The sequence below is a fragment of the Drosophila mojavensis genome, unplaced genomic scaffold (genome assembly GCF_018153725.1).
Source record: "Drosophila mojavensis isolate 15081-1352.22 unplaced genomic scaffold, ASM1815372v1 contig_80, whole genome shotgun sequence".
Classification (NCBI taxonomy): domain Eukaryota; kingdom Metazoa; phylum Arthropoda; class Insecta; order Diptera; family Drosophilidae; genus Drosophila; species Drosophila mojavensis.
Window position 1 is genome coordinate 7,893,558 of NW_025318906.1, and position 24,615 is coordinate 7,918,172.

Genomic DNA, 24,615 nt, shown 5'->3' on the forward strand with positions numbered 1-24,615 from the left:
AGACGTTACACACACACACACACACACACACACATACATACACACACATTACATAAGTTAAGCTAGTTGAGGTTTAAGAAGAAGAAGAACAACAACAACCACACATTGGATAGTAGGTGATAATTGGTGTGTCTTAAATGCCCTAACATTTCCCCAGCTCCCAAATTATAAAACAAAAAAATCAAAAAATTTTTGTACTAAATTGCAAAAGAATTTCATTTTTGATATTCCTCAAATTCTCCCACAGGCAGGCATATTATTAAATAAACTAATTATAAACAATAAAAACTATCATTAAATGTATGAAAAGGAAAATAATACAAGAAGCAAAAAAACTTTAAATATATACTAAATAAATTACCAATTTTGCAAATTCCACAATTTCATATAATTTTTCTATTTCTGTTTCTTTTTTTTTTGCGTTTTTCTGAATATTTTTTTTCGGTTTTGAGAAAAATTGCGTTTGACATTTTGGCCTTAAATTGAAAATTAAAAAAATAAATAAATAAAACGTAAAGTAAAAACAAAATACTTTATATATACAACACATATATACATGCATATATATATAAATATATGTATATATGTACATAGCGTAAATAATTTAGTTATAATTTATACAAAGCAAGGGAGCAGCTTTCAAATGGCAAACTTTATGCAAAAAAAAAAAAAATTAAAATAAAATAAAATAAAAAATTAAACAAAAATTGATTGTTAAAAAGGAAAACTCAAAAAAGGAAGAACAAGAAAAAAGAACATGTTGAGTTGCGGTAACAATACAAAAAAGTATCTATATATAATATATATACAAGAAATAAAAATATATATATTGTTAAATTTTTATGCTAAGTTTTTAGTGCAAAGAATAAAACAAAAACAAAAAATGAAAATGGTTAAATTTTTAAATAAAACATTAAAACTGAAAGTGGAGAAGAAAAAAAAAAAAACAAACAAAAATGAAACACGAGTAAATCTAAATTTAAATTTAGCATATAACGGCATATTCATATGTTACAATATTTACACTTTAAAAACGGAAAGAAGATGGCAGCAGAGTAATAAAAACAATTCCCTCATATAAACCATGAAAGAAAAGAGAAGAAAATAAAATAAGAAAACTGAAATTATATACAAAAACATGAGGACATGAAAACTTATATGAAAAAAAGGAGCTGAATTCATTCATGATATATTATTAAGTGTAGCCGTAGTCTGACTGTTGCACATGGCATATATATACATACACACACACACATACATAAACACACACACACACACACTTAGAACTGGAAGCCCCAAGCTGAGTATACTTTGTGCCACAAAAATCGAAAGCAATATCAGGCATATGGTCTCCGGTACAGTATGCACTGCCTATGCTAACAGGAGCTCCACTGTATCAAGGACGAAGGCAGCTACAAGCAAGGCCAGCGCTCATAGGCAGCGCACACTGTACTGATAGCTCAGTTATTTTGTCAGTTGTCCACACATTTCTCTGCTAGCATATTTTACTACTCAATACACACTTCGATACACCGACACACACACAGATACTATCTCACTACAGGCACAACAGCTCAACATGTTTCCTGCACAACGCGGCGTATGCGGAATATATTCCTTGTGTTTTCTTTTTGCAGTTCATTTTGCCGTCTATTTTTGGTCTCTGCTATTTGTATTCTCACCTGCATGATATATATACATATATGTATATATATATAGATACATACATATATCGTTTGGTTTTTAAACAGAATTCCTATTTCTTTTTCTGTTACAATTTAATGTTTTTTTAAATGCTTTTTTCAGACGCGTGCATAAATAAAACATCCAAAAAAATTCAAACACACACACACACACACACAACAGACACCAAGGCACACAGCAATACGATTTAATATTTATTGCGCAGTTGTAAACAATTCGTTTCTTTGTTATATAAGGCAAATAAAAAAAGAAAAAAAAACACGCAGTTTTGGCAGAAAATAATAATAATAAAACACCTCGAAAAAAAGAAACATTTAGACAAATTCAAAATTGAAAAGTTGCACTGAGAACCAGATTTTTATGCCCAGGAAACTTTTTTTTAACAGGGCAGAAAAAAATGATAGAAAAAAAGAGACAGAGAAATGCAGCTAAAAATGAAAAACAAAGCAAAATAACATAAGAGCATAAACAATAAAGAGAAGCGTATATATATGTATGTATACATATGTATATGTATATATATATATATATATATATATATATATATATATTTAAGTATATACACATAACGTATAGAATCGTTTTTTATATGCTTACATAATTTAGTTTAACTAGATGAATTCGTTTTTTATATATTTGTAAATTGTTTTCTAGGTAAATCGAATTATATAAATCTCTATATATGAATATATATATGTTTGTATATATATAACATATATATGAGATGTGTATATTATATATCATACTGCATTATTACAATTATTATTATGATTATTACGATTATTATTAAATTATATAAAGAACAAGAAAACCCAATCACCACACAAACAAAAATTCATGAAATCCAGAGATAAACGAAGTTGAAAGACAACTTTAAAGAATGAGACAAAAACGCAGGCAAACTAAAAAGTGAAAGAAAAAAAAAATGATATGAAATGGAAAAAAAAAAATTACAAAACAAAAACTAAATAATTCAATTCATTCTTAACAATAAAATGTAATCTGAATTATACAAAGAAACAAAAAACAAGAAAAAAGAAAACTTTTCAAGGAAAATATGGGCGGAAAATGGTGGGTGAGAATCACAGCAGCCGCAGTTCTTGCAGAACGAAATCCCTTTAAATTTACCGCGACTACTGCTCGACGCTTTCTGTGCCCAGTGCAGATGGGTATAGGGTATTATGGTAAGAAATTGTTTGCTGCAGATAGGCGAAGGCTTGTTAGATAGACCATGAAGGTTAAAGGATTCATTGGAAAGATCTATGTAGTAGAGTTTATAGAGAAAAGTGCAAAAAGGTTTATAGAGAAGGATCTGTAGAACAGGAGATCAATGCAAAGAATCTGAGCTGATATAGCTATGTCCAGTTGATCGACACTATGTCTGCCCTCTCTGTAATGCACAGAAGCTGAAGATTGGAGACTTTATATATGTCATAAGCCCTACGAGCCTAGCGTAGTTCAATAACTGATCGCTGTTTCTTATAATCCATCAATATCGATCAGTTGATTTCGAATTTTAAGCGTATATTTGATGTATATGTAGCAAGAATTTATCACTTGCTTCAATAAACATAGCTTAACATTCTTCGATAACTGATCGCATTTCTTGATAATCAATAGAATTTGTTATTAAATTAATAAATAAATAAAGCTGTTGAGTGTATACGTAGAGAAGAATTTATCATAAATATGATATATTTTTTCGATAATTTCCCCCACTTACTTATCGATAACTAACGAAATTTATTTTAGCCAGAGTTTTCTGTGTATTCTGTGTATTCTTCTGTGATTTTTTATATATTTTGGACTTTGGATGGCTCCCCAATGTCCTTAAAAATGTATTTAAAAAAAACTTATTGTAGATAATGACAAATGGACTTAAAAGGATGATACTAACGTGATCTGAATATTTGATTAAAAAGGCTATCCATAAGAAAAGTGATTCGTAGTATGATTGTTTGCTGTATAAGCCCAGTGAGTTGTGCAGGCTTCAGGGTATTTCTTAGTCAGTCACTCCCCAGTGGCGGCATCTCAGTTGTTTTTGCTGTTTATTTGTTTGTTTTAATCAGACTCAATTATGCAGTTTTCCCAGCTGCAGGGAGCTGCAGGGGCAGCAGCCGCCTGGAAAATTGCCTTTGTTTCGCATTTCTCAATTATTTAATAATAATAGGCATTCGCGTTTGTTTGGGGCCCATGCAAACGGCATTGTTTAATGTCCGCTCTTTAATGTGTGCATGCATCTACTACATACATACATATTTATGCATTTATACATTTATATATTGAATTGACGTATTAACTGCAAATTCGATTTTGATTGACTTGGCTCGGCTCGGCAGGCAGGAAATGAATTACCGCCGCGTTAATGAAATCCCATTGCGATATGGCCCACAGCTATTTTGCATTGTTGAATTCTGTAAAGTGACAACAACATAGTGTTTCAATTTTACAACAGCCCGTTGAGAAGTCAAGAGCTCAAGTTTAACAACAATTATTGCAAATATTTGCAAAATTAATGAAAAGGCATAAAATTTCAATCGCATTTCATTTGAGGGAATTTCATTTACAAAGAAAATATGGAGTGGGTCTACTTAATCCAATTAAAAATTGTGGCATGTATATAAATATGCCTGTTTACAAAAGATATTCCAGGACAGCTGATGGAACCAAGGTTTATGGGTAAGTTGAGCATAAAGCCAAGACGAGCTCTGGACCCATCCAATATATTCCTTGCAGCTCGCAAAAGAATCTCAAAAGGGCAATAAGTACAAATGATTCGCTTTAAATTGAAATGCAATTAATATTCAGGAACTGAACAGAATGAGAGAAACGTAAGAATGTAAGTCAAATGAAACTCAAACGGATATTGGCAAATGAAACTGTTTGCGCTGTAAGTGCAAAATTACTTCTAGAACTATTTGCAATTACTGCGTTTAATAAGAAATGAAACTGTTGGCAGTAAGTATGAGAAATTCAATTGAAAATGAAGTCTTCAACTGTGATTTATGATGATTGTTGTCATTGAATTTCATTAGAATCATTATTTATTATTAGTGAGGCAAAGGGCGCGTCAACGAGTCAAGGCGAGCTTGAAATTTATTGATTAGACATGAAGAACTCAAATAGATTAGTTTTTAAAAATTATAAAAAATAGTTTTCAAATGAGTGTGTAGTATTATGATAATAAATAAATATATTAATTACTTTAATTAATTTATTATTAGAATAATATTTTTTTTTTTAAATAATTAACTATCTAATATATTAATTTATAATTTGAATAATATTTTTTATTTGACTTTCAAATAAATCTTGCCAAACCTTAGACCTTATTTTATTAATTTATTATTTAAATAATATTTTATTATTATTTCACTTATAGCCAAATATTGCCTAACTTTAGCTCATTTATGATGGGAATTTGAAAAGCTAAAATATTTCACTTTACTAACTTATACTTGCTCCTACTTACACCTACTGAAAATAACTTTAACTAACACTTAGCAAAAATTAGTACTAAATACTATGATTAACTTTAGCTTAAGTCTCAATGCTTGGCTAAATTATCCGTTTGCATAGAGAAAGAGTTATGGGGCAAAGCAAAAGCTAAATTTCTACATTAACAATTGGGTAAGTTGAGGTTTAAAGGTGACCATAAAAAAACTATTGCTAGCTGACTTCATCAGCATGACCTTGCCACACACACAGACACACACACACACAGGCACACCACAAATGGACATACGCAGCAAAACCACAACAAAACACAGAGAGAGAAACAGCCGGAGACTGGCCATAAATCTAAGTGGCATTGAGTTCATTTGTGGCCAAGAGTGTGAATGTGTGTGTGTGTGTTTATTTCAGAGCAAACAGAAAAAAAAGTTGCTCTAGCGCAGGTGTTGTATGGGGACGGCTGCTGGGGCAACCCCAAAGCTATCTTATAAGATTTTGTGCTATATGCAGCACGTTTTATGGCCAAGCGAGCTCTGGATTTATGGCCATCAAGACAACTGGCCAGCACACTTATGTTGTCGCTCTGTCTCAGTCTGTGGCAAAAGTTTGCTGAACTTGCCAAATGTCTTGCCACTTGCCACTTGGCTCAGCAGAAAGCCGAAAAAACAGAAAAAGAAAACAGAAATAGTTTTAGCAGCAATTTTTGCAGTCAACACTTGAGGTCCTTAACACGTTCATAAAGCGCTATCAGCTGTAGAGGATCTGCTCAATATGCAAATGCATAATATATAATATATAAAATATATATTCATGCACATATCTATAAATATATGTATATATATATATTTGGTGGCATTTTGCAGCTGTTGCAAGTTTAACGCGCTTCCGTCAATTGAATTTACGAGCCAAACGGGAAAATTGTGTCACACACAGAAAAACCAACACAAACAACAACAACAACAATGACAAACAACTACAACAATGACAACAGCAACGACAACAGAGCCAAACAATGACCGGTTGGGATTCAATGCGACATGGAGACAACATGCTGCGGCTGCCACATGCAGCAGCAACTATTGAATGTTGCATGCCTCTTGCGACCGACATAGTTAAGTGAAAATTTATTGGTAAAGGAAATGAAGACAACAGCGGCTGATGTATTGGTTTCCGGGCCGTACAATTCGATAATCCTTTTTCGATACGCTCAATGCACGCAAACAAACACAGGCATGCGAGGGCTGCTTGACAAGTTTTAGCTGTACATATATATTTGAAAGTGGGTTACTTATAAAGCTATTTAATAATATTTAATTATTTTGTTTAGCTGAAATATATGGTAATATAAATTTATATTTATTTCATAATTTTAAATTTATTTAATATATATTTAATATATATTTATATATATTTATTCAATAATATTACCTAATAAACCTAATAAACAAAAAAAATATATAGATAGGAAGCTGTAAGACATCAGATTAACAAGCGATGCTCTAATTTTTTTATTTTATTTTTTTTTTTAATAATATATGGTTTAACAGAAAAAATAGACAAATAAAAATATTTAAAAAAATAAATAAATAAAATTAATTGTTCGCCATAAAATATAAAAATAATAATTGAAAAAAAAACAGTTCAACAAATAACCTGAACAATTTATGATTTTTTATAGCAAAAAATTTTATTAATTAATAAATATTTTAATGACAGAAAAATAGCATAGCATTTAACAAATTTGTATATTTTTAACAATTAATAAAAACGTATTTAAAAATAAAAGATATAAATTCATTGATTAATTTAGGGAACGCTGCTATTAAAATACTGTACTATTATTTTTGTTTTAAAAATCATATATAAAATGAAATTTTATTAAAACAAAAGTGTCCCAAATAAACTAAAATAAAATAAACAATTGTCCGAACTCAAGCCAGATATTAAAGCCAAACCTAACTTCTAAATTATGTTAGCTAACTGTTTCAAATTTTTTCGCATAATTTAAAGAAAATTTCCAATAGGAAAAATTCTTCTAAAAATATAATCCCAAATCTGAAATTCAAATAAAGCTTCGTTCAGTACAAAACTCACAATGCGACCCTCGCTGAAAAGCGAAAGGCTTTCGTTGTGGCCACGTCTTGGATTATTTCTTTGTGGCGCCGCTTGGCCAACAGGTTAGCCAAATGTGGCCTTAACGAAGTAGCCAATTGGCTTGGCCCGACATGGCTTGGCCTGGCCTGGCTGGCCTGGCCAATTGATTGAGCGAGCGAGTCCCTTTGGCCTTGGGCCAGTTTTTATTGCACAAATATTGACATAGAGATTGATTGAAAGGCTTTCAGCCAAGTTCGCTGCAAATGCTGCTCGTTTCCGTTTGTTGTTCGCCTTGTTGTTGTTGTTGTTGCTATTGTTGTTATTGCCATTGTTGTGGCAGCCCGTTGTCACATTCACTTAATTTGCTGCTAATGACCCGGCCAACAAACGATTTTTGGTGCAATGCTCTGTGCCGTTCAATCGGCTCAATTAATAATATGAGTTTCTTATTTGGACACTTGGCTTACAGTGCGGCTATAATGTATAACCGGGCCCCCAGCTTAACCGGAGAACCGGTCGCAATTTGTTTACTCAAGCATTGGGAGTTTTGACTTTGTTGTGAGTCCGAGCGTCTCAACTGGTCCGATTATATCATCGGCTTTAATTGCCCGGCCAATTGGACTGGCCAATAAATCACCAAAAGAAAACTAGACTCATATATATATATTTGTGTGTGTAATATATATACTTGCTGTAATTATATATATTTCAGATGTTATATCACGAGCATAGAAAAGTGAAAACAGTTTAGTTTACTTTACTCTATTTTGCTTTGCTTTGCTTCATTTCTTCTTCGTCTGCTTCTTTGTTATTTAATTTCTTTTATTTTGTGTGTGTTTTTCCAGTTGCGGAAAATGTTTCTGTTAACCAACGGATGAGCTGCTGACCAACTGCAAGTGTCGTTTTGGCCATTTGTTTGCTAGCTGTTAGCCGCGTTTGCCGTTACGCAATAGGTTAACCGGAAAATCCTACTGAAAAATAAAAAAACGTGTTGATAACACATAAACACATAGTTGCTCTATTAACTGCATATGAACCGCCTTTATGAATGTCCACAAATTAACTCGAGATTATATTCATTGCAAGCCAAGCAAATTGTTATTCATTAAAAGGAGCTCGGGCCAAGGTGATTGAGGCGAGCGTTTATGGTTGTTGTTTTAATAATATTAATTATGTAATTATATTTATATATTGAGACAGTGCTCAGTACTTTCTGGAATAATAAATCAAAGCTAAAAATCATAGAATGAAAATATTTATTTATTTAATTCTTTAAAGTGCAAGATTCACTTTAAAGAATTTATATTATTCTAAAAATAAATAAAATAAATATTCTATAAATATATTTGTCTACTAATATTTATTTTTATACTTTTTTACTCATATTTTTTTCTTTCTTAACATACTCTTCTCAAAAATTAAATTTTATATTTGTTTGCTTTTTAATTTTTAATATTTTCTTCTCAAAAATCATATCTTAACTTAAAACATTTTTTTTTTCTTCTCAAAAATCAAATTATATTTTTAAATGTTTTTTATCTTCTCCTTAATATTTTCTTCTCAATCATATTTTATCTTTAAATATTTTTATTTTTTTTATTTTATATTTTCATCTTCAATCATATCATATCTTTAAAACATTTTCCTTCCTTTTCTTCTGAAATCTCATATTTTATATTCAAATTATCATTATATGCGTATATATTAATTTATATAAAGAAATGGTTCATTTATTTATTTATTATATGTCATTTTAAGCAATTATTTATAATATATTGTAATATTATGAAGAGTGAAATCTTATCTATATATAATATTATCTAAATGATAGGCCCTTTATGGCAAAAATCAATCATGTCTCAATTAATGAACTATTTTCTGAACTCTTTTATTTTTGGATAAATGCCAGCTTTCTCTGCAATCATTTGAAAAACATTTGTTAGATAAGCAACAATAAATAATCCTTTCCCAGCCGAGCTTAATAATCGAATACCTTATCAAATTAGGCCTAAAGCGTAACAGCAAATATTTTTGCTAAGGCGCTTCCTGCATTAGACGGCTTAGCCCGTTGGCCAGAACGGCAATGCCAATCAACTCGATTGCAATATCATGACTGTTGCAGTTGCAGTTGCTGTTGTTGCAATTGTTGTTGTTGTTGTTGTTGTTGTTGTTGCTGTTGCTGTTGCTGGTTCGTTGCACATTTAAATTGCACGATTCGAAAATGTCTAGTTAGGTGGTGGCGGGGGGCGTGGCGACAACATTCACATGTTCAGCTGGCGACATATTTCAACGCGCCAGACAGCTCAATTTATGATGACTTCGTTAAGAGCGGCAAATGCTAGCAACAAAAACAAATCAATTGCGATTCGTGATTCGGTTTCAGCTTGCAGTTTTCAGCTACAATTTTCAGCTACAGTTTTCAGCTCGTCGTTTGCGGTTATCGTTTACGGCCTTCTGGTTACTGGCGTTACGGTTACAGTTTCGGTTGTTTCGGGCTTTTAGGCAACCAGGAAGCAGCTACGGGGGCTGCATAATCCTTGTGGCAGGTTCAACCTGCTGCCAAACTGTTGTTGCTGTTGTTGTTGCTGTTGCTATCGGCCGTTGCGGCTCACCATGAAAAGCCAGCAGACATAATCGCCAGCGTTTAACTGAGGCACAAGCTTCAATTACGCTTTTGACTTTGGCGCCGTCACTCGTCTCCGATACGCCGCCCCTTCCACTGACATCTCCTCCGCCCCTCCCGCCCATTTAATTTGGCGGCTCGAGAGTGTGGTGCAGGTTTGGCGGCTTTTCACAATGTGCTTGGCTTGTATTTGAAGGCGGCTTCCATTGCGCTGTCTGCTGTGCGCCTCGCACTCATTGCCGGATTGTCTTGCTAATGTGATTGCCGTTGTGCGTTTGTTGCTGTTGTTGTTGCAAGCATTGTTGCCTTTAAATGTTGTTTTCAACTGTTGTTATATGAGTTGTCTTTTCACTATCAGTCAAGAGCTAAGCGCTCGCTACAATAGCTGCCACGGCTTATGGACAAGCTAAAGTCGTTTGAAGTGTGGCATCTAGATCTTTCTCTGCACTTTGGCAACAATTGAATAGATAAATCGGCTTTAATATGTTTGTCACATTTTTTAAAAATGTGCCCACTGTCTATAGCTTTGTATGTATATGTGTTATACAAAAGAAATATTTGAAAATTCTAATATAGAGAAAAAATATATTCGCAGAAAGTCTCAAAGATAAAGCCTTAAGCTAAGGGAATAATTTTTTTAGACAAGAAAATAAACAAAGCAATTTTTACCATTTTTATTAAGAGTTCATTATGAACTTATTTTCTTCGGACCTTTTTAATGATTTGAATTATGTTTTATAAATTAAAAAAAAAAAAAATGTCTAATGAAATAATGAGCTCATTAATTAAGAAATTTTATATAAATATATAAATTATACATAAAATAATAACAAAAATAAATAGACTTGATTGATTGCTTTATATAGAGAATTACATTTAGCAAGCTTTAAAAATAAAAACTTTTAAATAAGTTTCAGCATTACAACCTACTAAAATTCTACTTAAAGTCAACTTATTCCCTTAAAGCTTTAGTGGCATAGCATTCTTCTCTCAGAAAGCTCTACTTAAGCTATGCTTTAAGCTTACAAATACCCTATTCAAACTGAACTCAAGCCTTAAAGCCCCACAACTCATCTATTACTAACATATTTACTCTTAACATTGAGCTTTTCTTCCTTCACCTAAAGTTAATTAATTCTGTCTAATATGCTAACCAAACTAAATTTGATTGGCTTGAGCTCCACTGCAAGCAACGTCTCTCTTATCACATAAACTTCATCAACTCCTCAAGGCTTCACTTCAAGTTGAATCAAAATCCTAAAGCTCAACACCAACTAAATTCATTAAAGTCAATGTTAAGCTCTCTGTGTCTCTATTACCTGTGTCTAATAGCTGCACTTGATTTTCTGGTTTGCAGCGCGCTCATGAGTCGTCTAGACAGGCTCGGCTGCTGCAATGCAATGTTTATGCCACGCTTTGAAGCACTTGCCGCAACGCAGCAGAGCTCGCCCCGGCGCTCTGTTGTCGCGATCTGCAAATAAACACAAAAACCGCTAAGCCGAGCAGCCGAGCAGCGCTGCCTTTCTCACTCTCACGATCTTGCCCCCATGTCTCCATCTCTCTCGCACTATCTAGCTCTCTTTCACACTCTCACTGTTTGCTATTTGTTAACTAAGCAGCAAAAGCTGGTCAAGTGTGTGTGTGTGCTGTTGTGTTTGTCTGCGTGTTTGATTATGTTTTTATTTCACTTCCAACTTTGTATTGCCTGCTCGCTCGCACTCGGTTGCACTCTCACTTGTTTAGCGTTTCGTGCTCTGGCACGTTTCACTGTACCCCGCCAATTTATCATTTTTTTTTTCTTTGATTTTTTTCATATTTAAGCCGCGACGAGCGCCACTTGCCCATGCAATTCCATTTCTACTACAGACGCTGCTGGAGCGCTGCAAGAAACAATAAAACGGCGAAAAAACTGCGCGTTGTTTACACAATTAAAAAGAGTTAAAAAATAAAAAGCAAAAAACACACATTTCCAGAAAAAACTAACAACTATAATAATAATCAAAACAAAATCTGGCAACAAGGTGTTAAGCTCAGCGTGCCAAAATGCATTTGCCCCGAGGCGTAAGTGTCAATTAGATGTTTATTTCAATTGCAATAGAAAAAAATAAAAATAAAAAACAAACATAATAAATGAAGTGCAAAGCAACAAAACGTAAATTAAATGTGCTCTCTGACAATTAAAATATCATTTTCATACCTCAATTTATGGCCAACAACAAGTGCAGTTCATTGAACGTGTTCGGACCCATAAATTATGCAAAAATAAAGTCAACATTTGTCTTAATAAAAAATAAATATATATATATATATGAAATGAAACGAATAAACCGCATTGCAGCCCGCTTAGAAAGTACTCACAAATACATACGCACACTCGACGCAGTTGCATAAATTACAAGAAAAAACAAGTAAGAACGTTGCAGTCGGGCGTTACCGACTGCGGAATACTCATTCACATCCCATCAACAATTTAGTAGTTAAATTTCGCTCTAATACTGTAGAATATACAGGTTTTTCCGATTTGCCACGCCCCAACTGGGCGTAGACACCTCATTTTTGGTCAGTTTTTAGAAAGAGATAACGGTACCCTAACTGCAAAGTTTGAATGCTTACCCTCAAAAAATGTGAAAATTACAGGGTATTTTTCGATATGCCACGCCCCTAAAGAGGCGTAAAAATTATTTTTGGGGAATCGATAGAAGAGGCTACCAGTAACTCAACTATCCAAATTTGAAGCTTCTAGCTATTATACTTGAGGAGATATAAACTTTTGCGGTTTGCCACGCCCCCTGTGGGCGGACATATATCCGATAAAACTTTTTGGTCTTGGGTGATCAGTCCGAGTATATATACAAAATTTGAGGTCTCTGCCATCAATAGTGTCCAAAATATAGGAGAATTTAAAAAATCACTATATCTTCAGGTCCGATTTGCCACGCCCCTAATGGGCGTAGACTTATAATTTATCTTCAGACTTTATAGAATCATACCATTAGCTGACGTGCAAAATTTCAGCATTCTAGGTTTACAACTTTAGAAGATACAGTTTTATCCGATTTGCCACGCCCCCAATGGGCGTAGATATATCCGCCATAGCTCGTGATCTTGGGTGGTCAACGCGGACCTACATACCAAATTTCAGCTTTCTAGCTCTTCAACAAACATGATTTCTGGTATATCGGAAAATGCATTTTCCGATTTGCCACGCCCCTAGTGGGCGGATCGGGAAAATTTTAACACTTTATAAATCGGAGATATACACGAGTATGTGTTCCAAATTTCAAGTCTCTAGCTTCAATAGCGCCGAAATAGATTGCGTTCATACGGACAGACGGACAGACGGACGGACGGACAGACGGACAGACGGACAGACGGACGGACAGCAAGACGGACATTGCACAAAACCAATATACTGATTCACTTTCGTGAATGAGTATAAAAAAAACGCAATTACGGAATGACAACAAAAAATATTAATTAAAGATTTCAACTTTTTGTTGGCCCACAAAAATATAAAAAAAATCAAAAACAAGTAAACATTCATTGACTTTAATCGCGCGTGTAATGAACAATATTATTTGTGCAAGCAGATTGGCGAGTTTCACAAAAAAATTAAAAATAAAAATAAAAAAAAATTATGGGCATACAAAATTTTAAGACATGTAAAACTTAATGTAGTGTATAAGAAATAAATATAAATAGCTCTACTCACGCTAAATATTACATGATTTTGAAGCTAATTTTATATAAACTATATAAGTAATAAAAAAGAAATATGCACAATTAATTATATAATTAAATGTGTAGCATTTTTATATGTAGTCACAATAGAAAATTTCATAAGACTTAGTTTGGGGATTCTAAAGGCAGCGAACAAAAATATCTATAGAATCAGGCACTCGAGGTACTCTACCTTCTACTCTCTACTCTAATTCTAATGGTCAGAGATACCGCTTGGAAAATTATTTTAATGCATTTCAAAGTGCAGCATGTGTGAAAATAATCGAAACCTCAGAATGAATTTAGTGTAAGCCGAAATGTGTAGCATTTGACTTGGCTCTGCCTTTGAGAAGGTCAAGAAGCGAATGAACGAAAGTGCAGCCAGGGACAATGACATTTTACAGCGTCTCGAATGGCCCAGAGAGATTTAGCATTGGTTTTCTTGTCTGGCAACTTAGAATATAAAATATATATATTATTTTTTTATTTTTTATATATTGGATAAATAAATTCTATATATATTATTAATATACAGTATTTCTATATGTCAAAAATATTTTTAAATTTAAATATATAAAGAATATCTATTACATATTTTATAGTTCAGTTCAGTTCAATAAAGCTAGCTTTTTTTTTTCTTAAATATATAAAAAATATCTCTTAAAGATTTTTAGTAGAATTTTACTCATTTAATCAAGTAGTTTCCAGACTGCCGTTTGAGCAGCTTCACAGTAACTTAACAACAATTTAATGACTCTCTATTCGAATTGGCAATTAAAGCCAAGAGGATTTCAATTGTAATGCGCCAATTAAATGGCTGTATTAGAAGCAGAATTAATTCAGATTTAACTGAAATTAAAGTCACTTTTATTAGTTTGGCCATAAATCATGGCCAGCTTTGATTTAATTTCATTGCATTTGCTACATATTCATTTGGTTCACTGAAATAATAAATCATATCCACATACTATATATAGATAATTTTATACACAGACTCATTTGCATGGCTCTGTTAAATGAGAAAATATGATTTTGCTTGATAGTTTATGTTAATTTTAATTTATATAAATTTGGTTTGATAGACAGCAAGCACAGTTTGTTTTAATTGCCTTTTGTAATTAATTATAATGCTGTTTTAATTTTAATTTATATGATTAAATATGTTTTATTATGCATATCTCTGTATACGAAATATATTTAGCTATGTAAACGTATAAATTACTGCACTGCACTGCGTTTCATCAGGATTGAGCTGCCTCCACGTTTTATTTTAGTGTTGAATTTTTTATATATTTTTTGAGTTATATATATATGTATATATATAAATTTATGTTGTTTTTTATAGTTCTCTATAGGTTTAAATTGATGTGGCAGATTCTTTTCAGATCGCATCAAACTTTCGCCTTTACTGACTTAATTTCAGCCATTTTTCAATTCCATAAAATTCTTCATCTTTACCATTAATAGGCATCTGAAAATCTCTTTTCATTTTTCTGTTTTCTTTTGACACTCATCTCGCTCTTTTACATACTCCCATCTTACTTTTCATTTAAAATTTCCATCGTACACTTCAAGTTCAATGCTTTCTCTCCAACTACTTTTTGCACTGTAATTACAATTAATATATTTTCAAGCAACCGTCATCCTTGTTCATCCTTGTTCATCCTTGTTCATATATCAATCCTTTTGCAGCAATTCGTAGCTACTTCACTCAGTTATTATTCAGCAAGAATTTCCACTTGGGCTGCAATTAAATAGCATTCGACTTCCTGGCCATGCGCCATGCTCACTTCAATCACTATTGCTTATTGATTATGTGGAAACCAGACTATGAAGCACGCTTTCCTCTCCCTAACTCTCTCGTTACCCTAATAATCTATTTAATAGCTAATACTTTGGCAACCTTTGAATTATTATTTTAGTCAATCAATTAAGTTCCCACAGCTGTCACTTCAGATGTAAGTTTACTACACTATACAGTCTGTCTAGGCAGCAAAACCATTTACCAATGTATATGTATAATATACAATATATTTAATATTTTACTAGCATCTATTAAAAATATACTCAAGGCAGCTGTTGCCCTATTGGGGCCACATGGCCCGAAGAGCGGCCGTTCAACATGTTATTTAATGTCTTGGAAAGTGATGAGCTAAGCGATTTAATAGCAATTTTGCCAATTTGGCAATTTTCGATTTCATTTTGCTTTGCCAGGCTGCTAATTGAATGTGCCTCGGGTTTGGGCTTGAGTTTGGAACAATTTCAATTGGGCAAAAGATTCTCTATCTTTTGCTAGCGAAATCAATAACTGTGCTTAAAGCTAACTTCTAGCTTTATTACTGCTCTGCTTCTCTTTGGGTAATTACGTTTGGATTGTGCCTTATGGCCACGCCCACAACAACGACGGCAGGTCGCAATCAAAATTCGATTTGCCGACGCCGAAAATAGACAGCCAAATGGCAACTGGCATTATGCTAATTATATTGTTTTGTTTATAGACGCTCGACTATTTTATTCTTTTTTTATCACACAAGAATCGAAGGGAACAGAGAAACAAGTGGATGAGGCGTGTATACTCTGTATGTGTACAAGTATAGGGTATTCTGAGAGAATGAATGGAGTCATAAGTGGATTTCAAACCGTTTTCAAGTGTGACTATAACTCTATCTTATACTCTAAGTGCATAGGGTCTCTTATACTTCTACTTCTACTAGTCTTATAATCAACTCATGTGTGTGCTGGGCACATTTGTTTTATAACTAGATCTTATACTCAACTCATGTGTGCTGGGTTGTCTTATACTCAACTCTTTATGTATAAGACTCGAATATATGTATTTATATGCTACTCATCTTCTACTCAACGCTTGTGTGAAGAAGACGCTGCAGTGCTCTGGCTTGTTTAAACTTATACTCAAGTCTTATAAAGTATTGTCTCTTATAAAAATTATGACTCTAATACTCCACTCCACCCTGATACAGTTTTCTTATACAAAGTCCAATTATACTTGTTCTCAGATGCAAGCTAATTAAAAATGGAAATTCTTATTTTTTAATTAAATACAAAGTATAAATATATTTTTTATTTATTTATTAATAACCTAATATTGAATTATTATTATATTTCTATTTCTTTAATTTTTAATTTGTTTAAATATTTATTTTTTATTAATAATTTAATAATAAACAAATATAAATATAAAATATAATTTAATACAAGAAACAACACGTAAATAAAGAATTTTATTTAATTTAAGTGATTTTAATATAATATCTAAATATAGTTTGAATTATATAAATTACTTATAGAGACTTTTAGTTATAAAATTAATTCTAAAACCTTAATTCATTGCCTTGGTTGAATATTATTTACTTAAGTAAAGCATTCTCTACAGCCATAAACCAAGAGCTAAAATATAAAATAAAATATATCATATATGTCCCCTCGAGCTATAAGACACATCGGATGCTTATACCAAGAACCCCTATTCAACTGCTTCCCGCACACACACACACACATGTACACGCTCTTCCTGTTCATTTGTGTGTGTGTGTGTTCTGCTTCTCTCCTTTTTTGCAGGCATTAAGTTTGCTGTTTATCACTTGCATGATGTTTGCCCTGACAAGCGGCCATCCATCAAACGAGAAGCTTAAGTAAGTGTAACGGCCACGCCTTTAACGACAGGTCCACAAACAACAGCGAACCCAAAGCCCCCACTCCTCCAAGCCAAACCCAAAGCCAAGCGCAAGCCCTGACTCCAACTGAATCCTGTTTTTATTCACAATCACACTCACATTCACATTCACACTCACATTCACATTCACAATCGACAATTCGCAGGATACGCATCCATGTGCCAGTGAAGCATCATACGCATGTGCACACGAACACGGTGATAAAGAAGGTGCCGTTGCCCATCCCGGTGCCGGTCAAGGAGCACAAGGAGCCAAAGAAGCATCATCGCAGCAGTCATAGCCATCATCATTATCATCAGCAGGATGAGCTCGATGATGATTTCGAGGGTTACGATTATCCCGTCAAGGCCAAGCGGCGCACGCGGCATCCTTTTGTCTAATAATGTCCACGTGTGGGCGTCACGCATTGTGGGCGTGTCATCAACATGAGAACCAAACGACCACTCACACACACACACTCCTACACACTCACACACACATACGTAATTTTCGCATATTAAGCAAATATAAACCAAAATAATGATCGAATGAAATGGACAAGTCTTACTAAAGCAAAGATATATAGACAGATATATATGTATATATTTAACTGGGTGTGATTTGTCACTGTTTAGACAATAAGCGATGCCTTTTCTGTGCAATAAACAAATAAATAAAAGTATTTTATTTAAGCAACACTTGCAAGGCGTCTTTTATTCTCTTTACTTGGGCACCAAATTTCACCAGCTGAAATTCTTATGGAATTAAACTGTTGGTCAACTTGGCTTTAATTCGGGTTGGTTTAACGAATTGTTATAATTTTTCTAGAACAATATTAGTAGAGCTGAAGCAGCAAAATATGTATATTTAAGATATCTACTTACATATATACATATGCAATATATAATTTAATAAATATAAGTGAGGCACTTACCGATTTGTCATGAATATGACAATATATACTGGAAAAAGTAGAAAGAGTAAAGAATTAGATGAAAGATTAATTTAAAAATATAAAACAAAAATTACAAAAAATATAATTTTGTATAACTTTTTAAATATATTCTTTGACAATAAGTGTTTATTAAAAAATATTTTTTTAATTGATTTTTTAAGGTGGATAATGATTATGCTAAATTCTTTAAATATTTTACTTATTTGCTTTATATATTAAATATATCGTAAAATTAAAATAAACCAAAATATTAAATATCATCAAATTTATATATAAAAAAAAATAATAATAATAATAATTTTGTATACATTTTGGTTTTTTTTTTTTCATATTTTCTGTAATTTTTTTAATTTTACAAAATTTTATATATATATATATATATATATATATATTTTTTTTTTTTTTTTTTTAATTTTTTGTTATTAATTTGTTTAGGGTTTTACTTATTTATTTATTTTTTTTTTGTTTATTATTTTTTGGTAGTATTACCTTTGATCTATTATTATTTATTTTTTATTTTTTTGTATATTATATATACATCGTAAACTTAAAATTAAATAAATGTTGAATATAATTAAACATGTTTTACAATTTCTGAAAACCAACCTAAAAGTATGCTAAGCTTACCATTTAATATGTATACGTAATAATAGTTACATATATCTATATATCCATAAATATAATATAAATATAAATTAACTATAAATATATTAAATTTGTCTAACCAGAAATTCATATAAATATAAATAAAGTAAAGAACAATTTCAGTTTAGGCAAATCTTAAAGCTTTAGTTTAACTAAATTGAGACTCTTACTTCCAAAACATATTCTAAAAAAAAATAAGAGAAAAAACCAATAAAAGTGACACAGTTTTGCGTGCCACAAAAAGTGAGAGGCCAAAGCCAAAGGCCAAAAGCTGTGGCCGCAACAAAAGAGACTTGTTGATTATGCCACCTGGCCAAGTGCCACGCCCACAAACGCAAATTGAAAATGGCAAATCCAAAGAGATATTTGCATTTGCCAACAGAAATTGAAATTAACGTGCGGCAATTGGGGAATACGCCAAAGTATATAAATAAATAATTAAATCAAAAGAAAGGACAGCAAACGCAACAACCGCTAAAAAAAACAAAACAACAACAACAAAATACGGCTAAAAGCAGCCAGAAAATAATGATGTGCGCTTGGCCCACTTTTTCAAGCAATTGCGATTAGTGTCGACCTGAGACTGAGCAACAATGGGGGCAGAGGCCGAGATAAAGCTGGCAACAGCTTCTGCAGCTTATGGCCATATAAAATATGCATGCCTCAGGTACTGCCGCATACCCAAAGCATCAGCATGATGAAGCAGATGAGGCAGATACTTTTGGGTTGGAGCGCAACGGATGGGTTGCTCTGTCAGCACGTGCTGCCCGTCTAGTAAACAAAAATGTTAAAAAAGAATCAACAACAACAATGGCAGCAACAACAACAGCAACAAAATGTAAACAAGTTGGCAACGCACATTGCCCCAGCTCGAGGCACAACTCTGGCGCGGCAGCTGCTCGGCGGCTGATGGCTCATTTGGCCAGAAGGCACTCGAGTGTGCCCAACCATTCAACCGTCCCATTCAGACAGACGAGCGCTCTCTGTGTGCCACTCGAACGGCACTCAAACTGTGCCGCCGCCACTCAATTTGAGTTCCGATCGAATCTGTGCCACCAGCCAATCGCATTTAATCTGTATGCGTGCCTGTGTGTGTGTGGGTGTGTGTCTATGTGTCTGTGTGTGTGGCTGTCTGCCCCATAATTAATATGACGTCAGTTGCAACAACTAATCAGCGGCGACAACGCCGCACGCAGCTAAAATCAACAAAAACAATAGGTGAGCGAGTGAATTGAGAGTGAAAGGCGTGACAGAGAGAGAGAGAGAGAGAGAGAGACCGAGAGAGATATGCCCTGTAATAGTGTACAAATGGGTAGTTTATAACAAGGAATCCAATATGAAGTTAAGGAAAAAAGTGTAAGGAAATAAAAGTGGGGATATGATGGGATATGTGAAGAACGGGAAAAAAGGGTAGACGATTAAATAGAGGAATAACGGAATCTGTGAATATTATGCGAAGAGCTGGAAAAACAAGCGGAAAGTAAATAGACGAATGATGAGATCTATGAATATAATATGAAAAAAAGAGGGTAAATAAATAGAGAAGGAGGAATGATGGAATCTGTGAATATGATATAAAGAGTATGAAAAATGAGTGGAGAATTAAATAGGGGACTGATGGGATCTGTGAATATGATGTGAAGAGCAGCTAAAATACATATGTAGAGGAATATATAGAAATAGAAATAAAAATAAATAGACATAAAATTAATTCAACGAAATTAATGAAAATTCAATGCAACATAAGAAAAGTTACAGACAATAAGAAAAAATAAAATAAAAAAATGTTAAGAAAAAAAAATAAATAAATACGTTTTAAAATATATTTGGGTTAATTATGAAAAATATTTAAATATATGGTAAATACTATTAATTTATTTTATATTTATTTTATAATTAATGATAATTAATACGAATTTTAATAGAGATAAGTATATGTATATATGTAAGTATGAGTACATAAGCATGGTCTTAGAATAGGCATACATACAAGCAAAGCTGATATATGTATGTATATAGCAAAAATCTATAACAATAAATAATCAAATTATTATAGTATTAGAATTACAGCAGCTGAAATTATCCTTTGTCAAATGAAGGCTTGCAGAGTAAGCAGAGAGGACAACAACAACAACAAAATAAAACAAAAACATTCTAACATAGTGTTGAGCGTTGCCTGAAGTAATTGTATAAATAAATATATGCATATGTATAAAGCTACTCACAAAACCACACACTCAATCTTTCTCTCTCTCACCTCTCTCTCTCTCTCTCTCTCTCTCGCCATCTCTGTCATGCATTGTCTGCACAATCTGGTATCGAGGTGTCAAACTCATATATTTACTTGTCGCCCCTTGATATTGTTGTGGCTGCTGTTGTTGTTGTTGTTGTTGTTGGCTTTGCGGCTGTTGTTTAATTTGACGCGTTTATTTGATTAGGCCCGGCTAAGCACAGTACGTGACTGGGTTAATTTGCCAGACACACTCACACACACATGCACACACACGCACACTCAGTCACTCTGCGTATGTGTAGTTCAGTGAGAAAAGTCAAATAAATCGCCAGCATGTCCTAAGTACATTTGCTTGTACACAAAAATGTGCATACTTCGCATAACAATGAAAGCAGCAGGAAAACTCTAACGATATGGCACACTGGGGCACCGCTAGTGGCAGCGGCATTGGCAGTGCCAGTGCCAGTGGAGGGAGGGGCGTGGCACTTGTATAAACTATTTACCAACTACTTATTGTTTGCCCATCAACAATGCCGGCTATCCAAACCGAAAAACCGAATCTGAACCTTTGCCCTAGAGCCAAAAGCACATTAGCTAAGGGATGCAATAAATCTATTGACCTGAGCTGAGATATATTTTAGCAAATACTAATATGCACGACTACAGACTATCAACTCACAGTGTTAACTATACTTTTGTGTATTAAAATAAACACACACACACACACGAAAAAAATTAATAAACATATTTTTTGGGATTGGTTGACATTAATACAAATTACAGACTATCAACTCACAGTGTTAACTATTGATTAGCAATAATTAATTCATTGATTTCTAATAAGAAAAGACACAAACTCAATTGTCCGCAATATCTAAAATTTGTAAATAAATGACTAAAACTAAAATAAAATTTATATATACAAAAAATAAAATATACATATATATATATTTGTATTTTTATTTGTATTTTTTATTCATATATATACATTTTTATATTTTATTTCTTTTTTTATTTTTTATTTTTTTAAATTTATTTTTTATTTTTTTAAATTTATATTTTATTTTAAATTTATAATATGTCAACCAATCCCAAAAAATATTTTTATTAATTTTTTTCGTGTTTTTTTTTTACTCAAAAGCATAACTATAAATGTATGTTGTAATTTATTTTTCAATGGGATGAATTAAATATTCTTTAAGTACACTTTTTATATATTTTACTTGAAAATTTGTATTGTTATTATTATTATTTTTTTTTTTTAATGTTAAAATATATGCAAAATATTATATTAAATTCGAAAAATCTATATATATCTTTCTATTTTCTACTACAAATTTGGCTTACTGAATTTGTCTCAGATCTTTCTGCATAGTCAACAATAGTTTACATTAAATGCAAATTAACACAGGCTAAGCATTTTGTAAAATAAAATCTCAAATATACTAAAATGCATAAAAATATTACATTTAAGTTCGAAACTCGATTTGAATTTAAAATTTCAATTTGCCTGAAATAAGGGCATATGAATGGCTGTCTCTGTAAACGGGGGCTGCATAAATCTGTAAAAGAGCTTTGAGCCGTGGACAAACAGGCACAAAATGCCGGACGACCTTAGAGCAAACAAAAAAGCATTTTCTGCTCCAGCTGGACAAAATGCCAATTTATGTCTCTCTATGAGGTGGGCACCCGCCCCACCTCTCCGCCTACCACCGCACGCCTCCCAACCGCCTACGCTTTTGTATGTTTTGGTGTCTGCAATTTTTGAAATACAAACAAAAATATAGTCAAACTCGAATTTGCTGACTTTGGTTGCATACATTATATATATTTATATAGAGAGTATAAACTGGGTCCCCGGCACAGAAATGTGCCTCAATAAACAAGAATAAGTAAAAACGTTGCAGTCCGGGATCATCGCGCACAGAATACTCATTTTCCACGTCCCCAAGGGCGGATGGGAAAAATCTGGACTCTTTATAATAATAATATTATATTATAATAATAATAATTCCTAGTTTGAAGACTAAAGAACGGACAGACAGCAAGATGGCGACTACACAAAACCAATATACTCGTTTCAGTTTCGTGAATGGGTATAAAAATATGCTTAAATATTTCATAAAAACTTATGCTATATTTATAGGGGTAGAGAGAGTGAGGATGGTAGAGGTTGGGAACGGGACTAGGAGAGGAAGAGTGGGGACAACCTGTATGCCTTACAATATGAATTATTTTAGCTTTTTTTTACTGCATTCATATTTTTATGACCCTTTGGCCTGGGGCCACATAGAAGAACTGGCTGTAGAATCAATAAGACGATTTTCGCTGCCCTTTCACATTTTATTGCTATATGTGTAGATATATGCGTGACGGTTTTATGGTCCAGCCACGCCCCTTTCTGGGCGCATTTTATAGCCAAAGTGGAGGGCTGGGTCTGGTGGCCCTGGTCTAGGCAACACTTTTCGCTTTGGCCGTAATGCATTGTGTCTAATACCCAATTAATTTGGGATTTGCCTTTAATGAGTCCCCCCAGCGAATTGCCAGCTGCCGCCACAAGCCCCCCAAACCCCACCCCCTTGTATCCCTCTCCTTTCGCAACAGCCAAAAAATTGTGCGTGTGGGTAGCTCGAACAGCGGACTTAATTAGCGCCCTGGCTAGCGGTAATAGACACAAATATATAGCCATAAAAATGCCCACCAAATGGCCATACATTCCCAGACACACTTACATTCGCAGCCAAACACACGCGCACACACACACATACAGAGGGAGAGAATAATGCGCTGCAGCACGGCGACAATAATTTGTATCCATCTGCTGCACATTTGCTATCATTATTGTTATTATTATTATCATCATCATTATTGCCAAATGAGCTCTTTAAAAAATTTAAGATTGTCTATACATAAATACCCATTAACACCTTGACAATTGGGTATATTTATGATGTCATTAAAATGATGCGGAAAAAAACAATAAAATTTTTTATATGTACTAAAAATTTATAAATTTAAAAATATCTCAGCGGGGGTTTGTCAAATGTATAAAACAAATATTGCTAGAGTCTTCGACCTATTTTTTGTAAACTTTAACAGTACAATGATTAACAATAAAATTTGTTCTTTTAACAATAAAATTATCTAATTATTTAAATCAATAATTAATTAAATTAAATAATTAATTCTTACAAACTAAAAAAAAAAAAAAAAATAATTTAAAATAAACTACACTACAGGGTATCTGCAATATAAGCAATCTCTTTTTAAACTAATTCCCAGTAAATTCTAAAATTAAATCAAACCAAAATACATTTATATTTCTCATATTATATATGCAATAATTTATAAATTCAAATTAAATTTTTAATTTAAAACCTAAATTAATTTATAATTAATATACGAAATCAATCAATTATTCAACTAATTTCTATTTGTATTATTAAACTTAAATACAAAAGCATTTTTGGAAAAACTGCCAACATCAAATGCAGAAAATTCACATAAAAACCGC

The 24,615-nt window shown here is 32.8% G+C and overlaps 1 protein-coding gene across 1 annotated transcript; it reads left to right on the plus strand.

Annotated features, from left to right (window-relative positions):
• The first annotated feature begins 11,525 nt into the window (after positions 1-11,525).
• Positions 11,526-17,969, plus strand: LOC6579067. Its single transcript, XM_002004928.4, has 3 exons — positions 11,526-11,935; positions 17,174-17,247; positions 17,435-17,969. Exons 1-3 carry the CDS (start codon positions 11,918-11,920, stop codon positions 17,667-17,669), a joined length of 327 nt encoding a protein of 108 aa, XP_002004964.2. The 5' UTR covers positions 11,526-11,917; the 3' UTR covers positions 17,670-17,969.
• Positions 17,970-24,615: the final 6,646 nt, after the last annotated feature.

Bases quoted from the DNA above. Each gene is read 5' to 3' on its own strand.
- LOC6579067 (XM_002004928.4), top strand. The intron at 17,248-17,434 runs GTAAGTGTAACG...GACAATTCGCAG, and splicing joins CCATCAAACGAGAAGCTTAA to GATACGCATCCATGTGCCAG.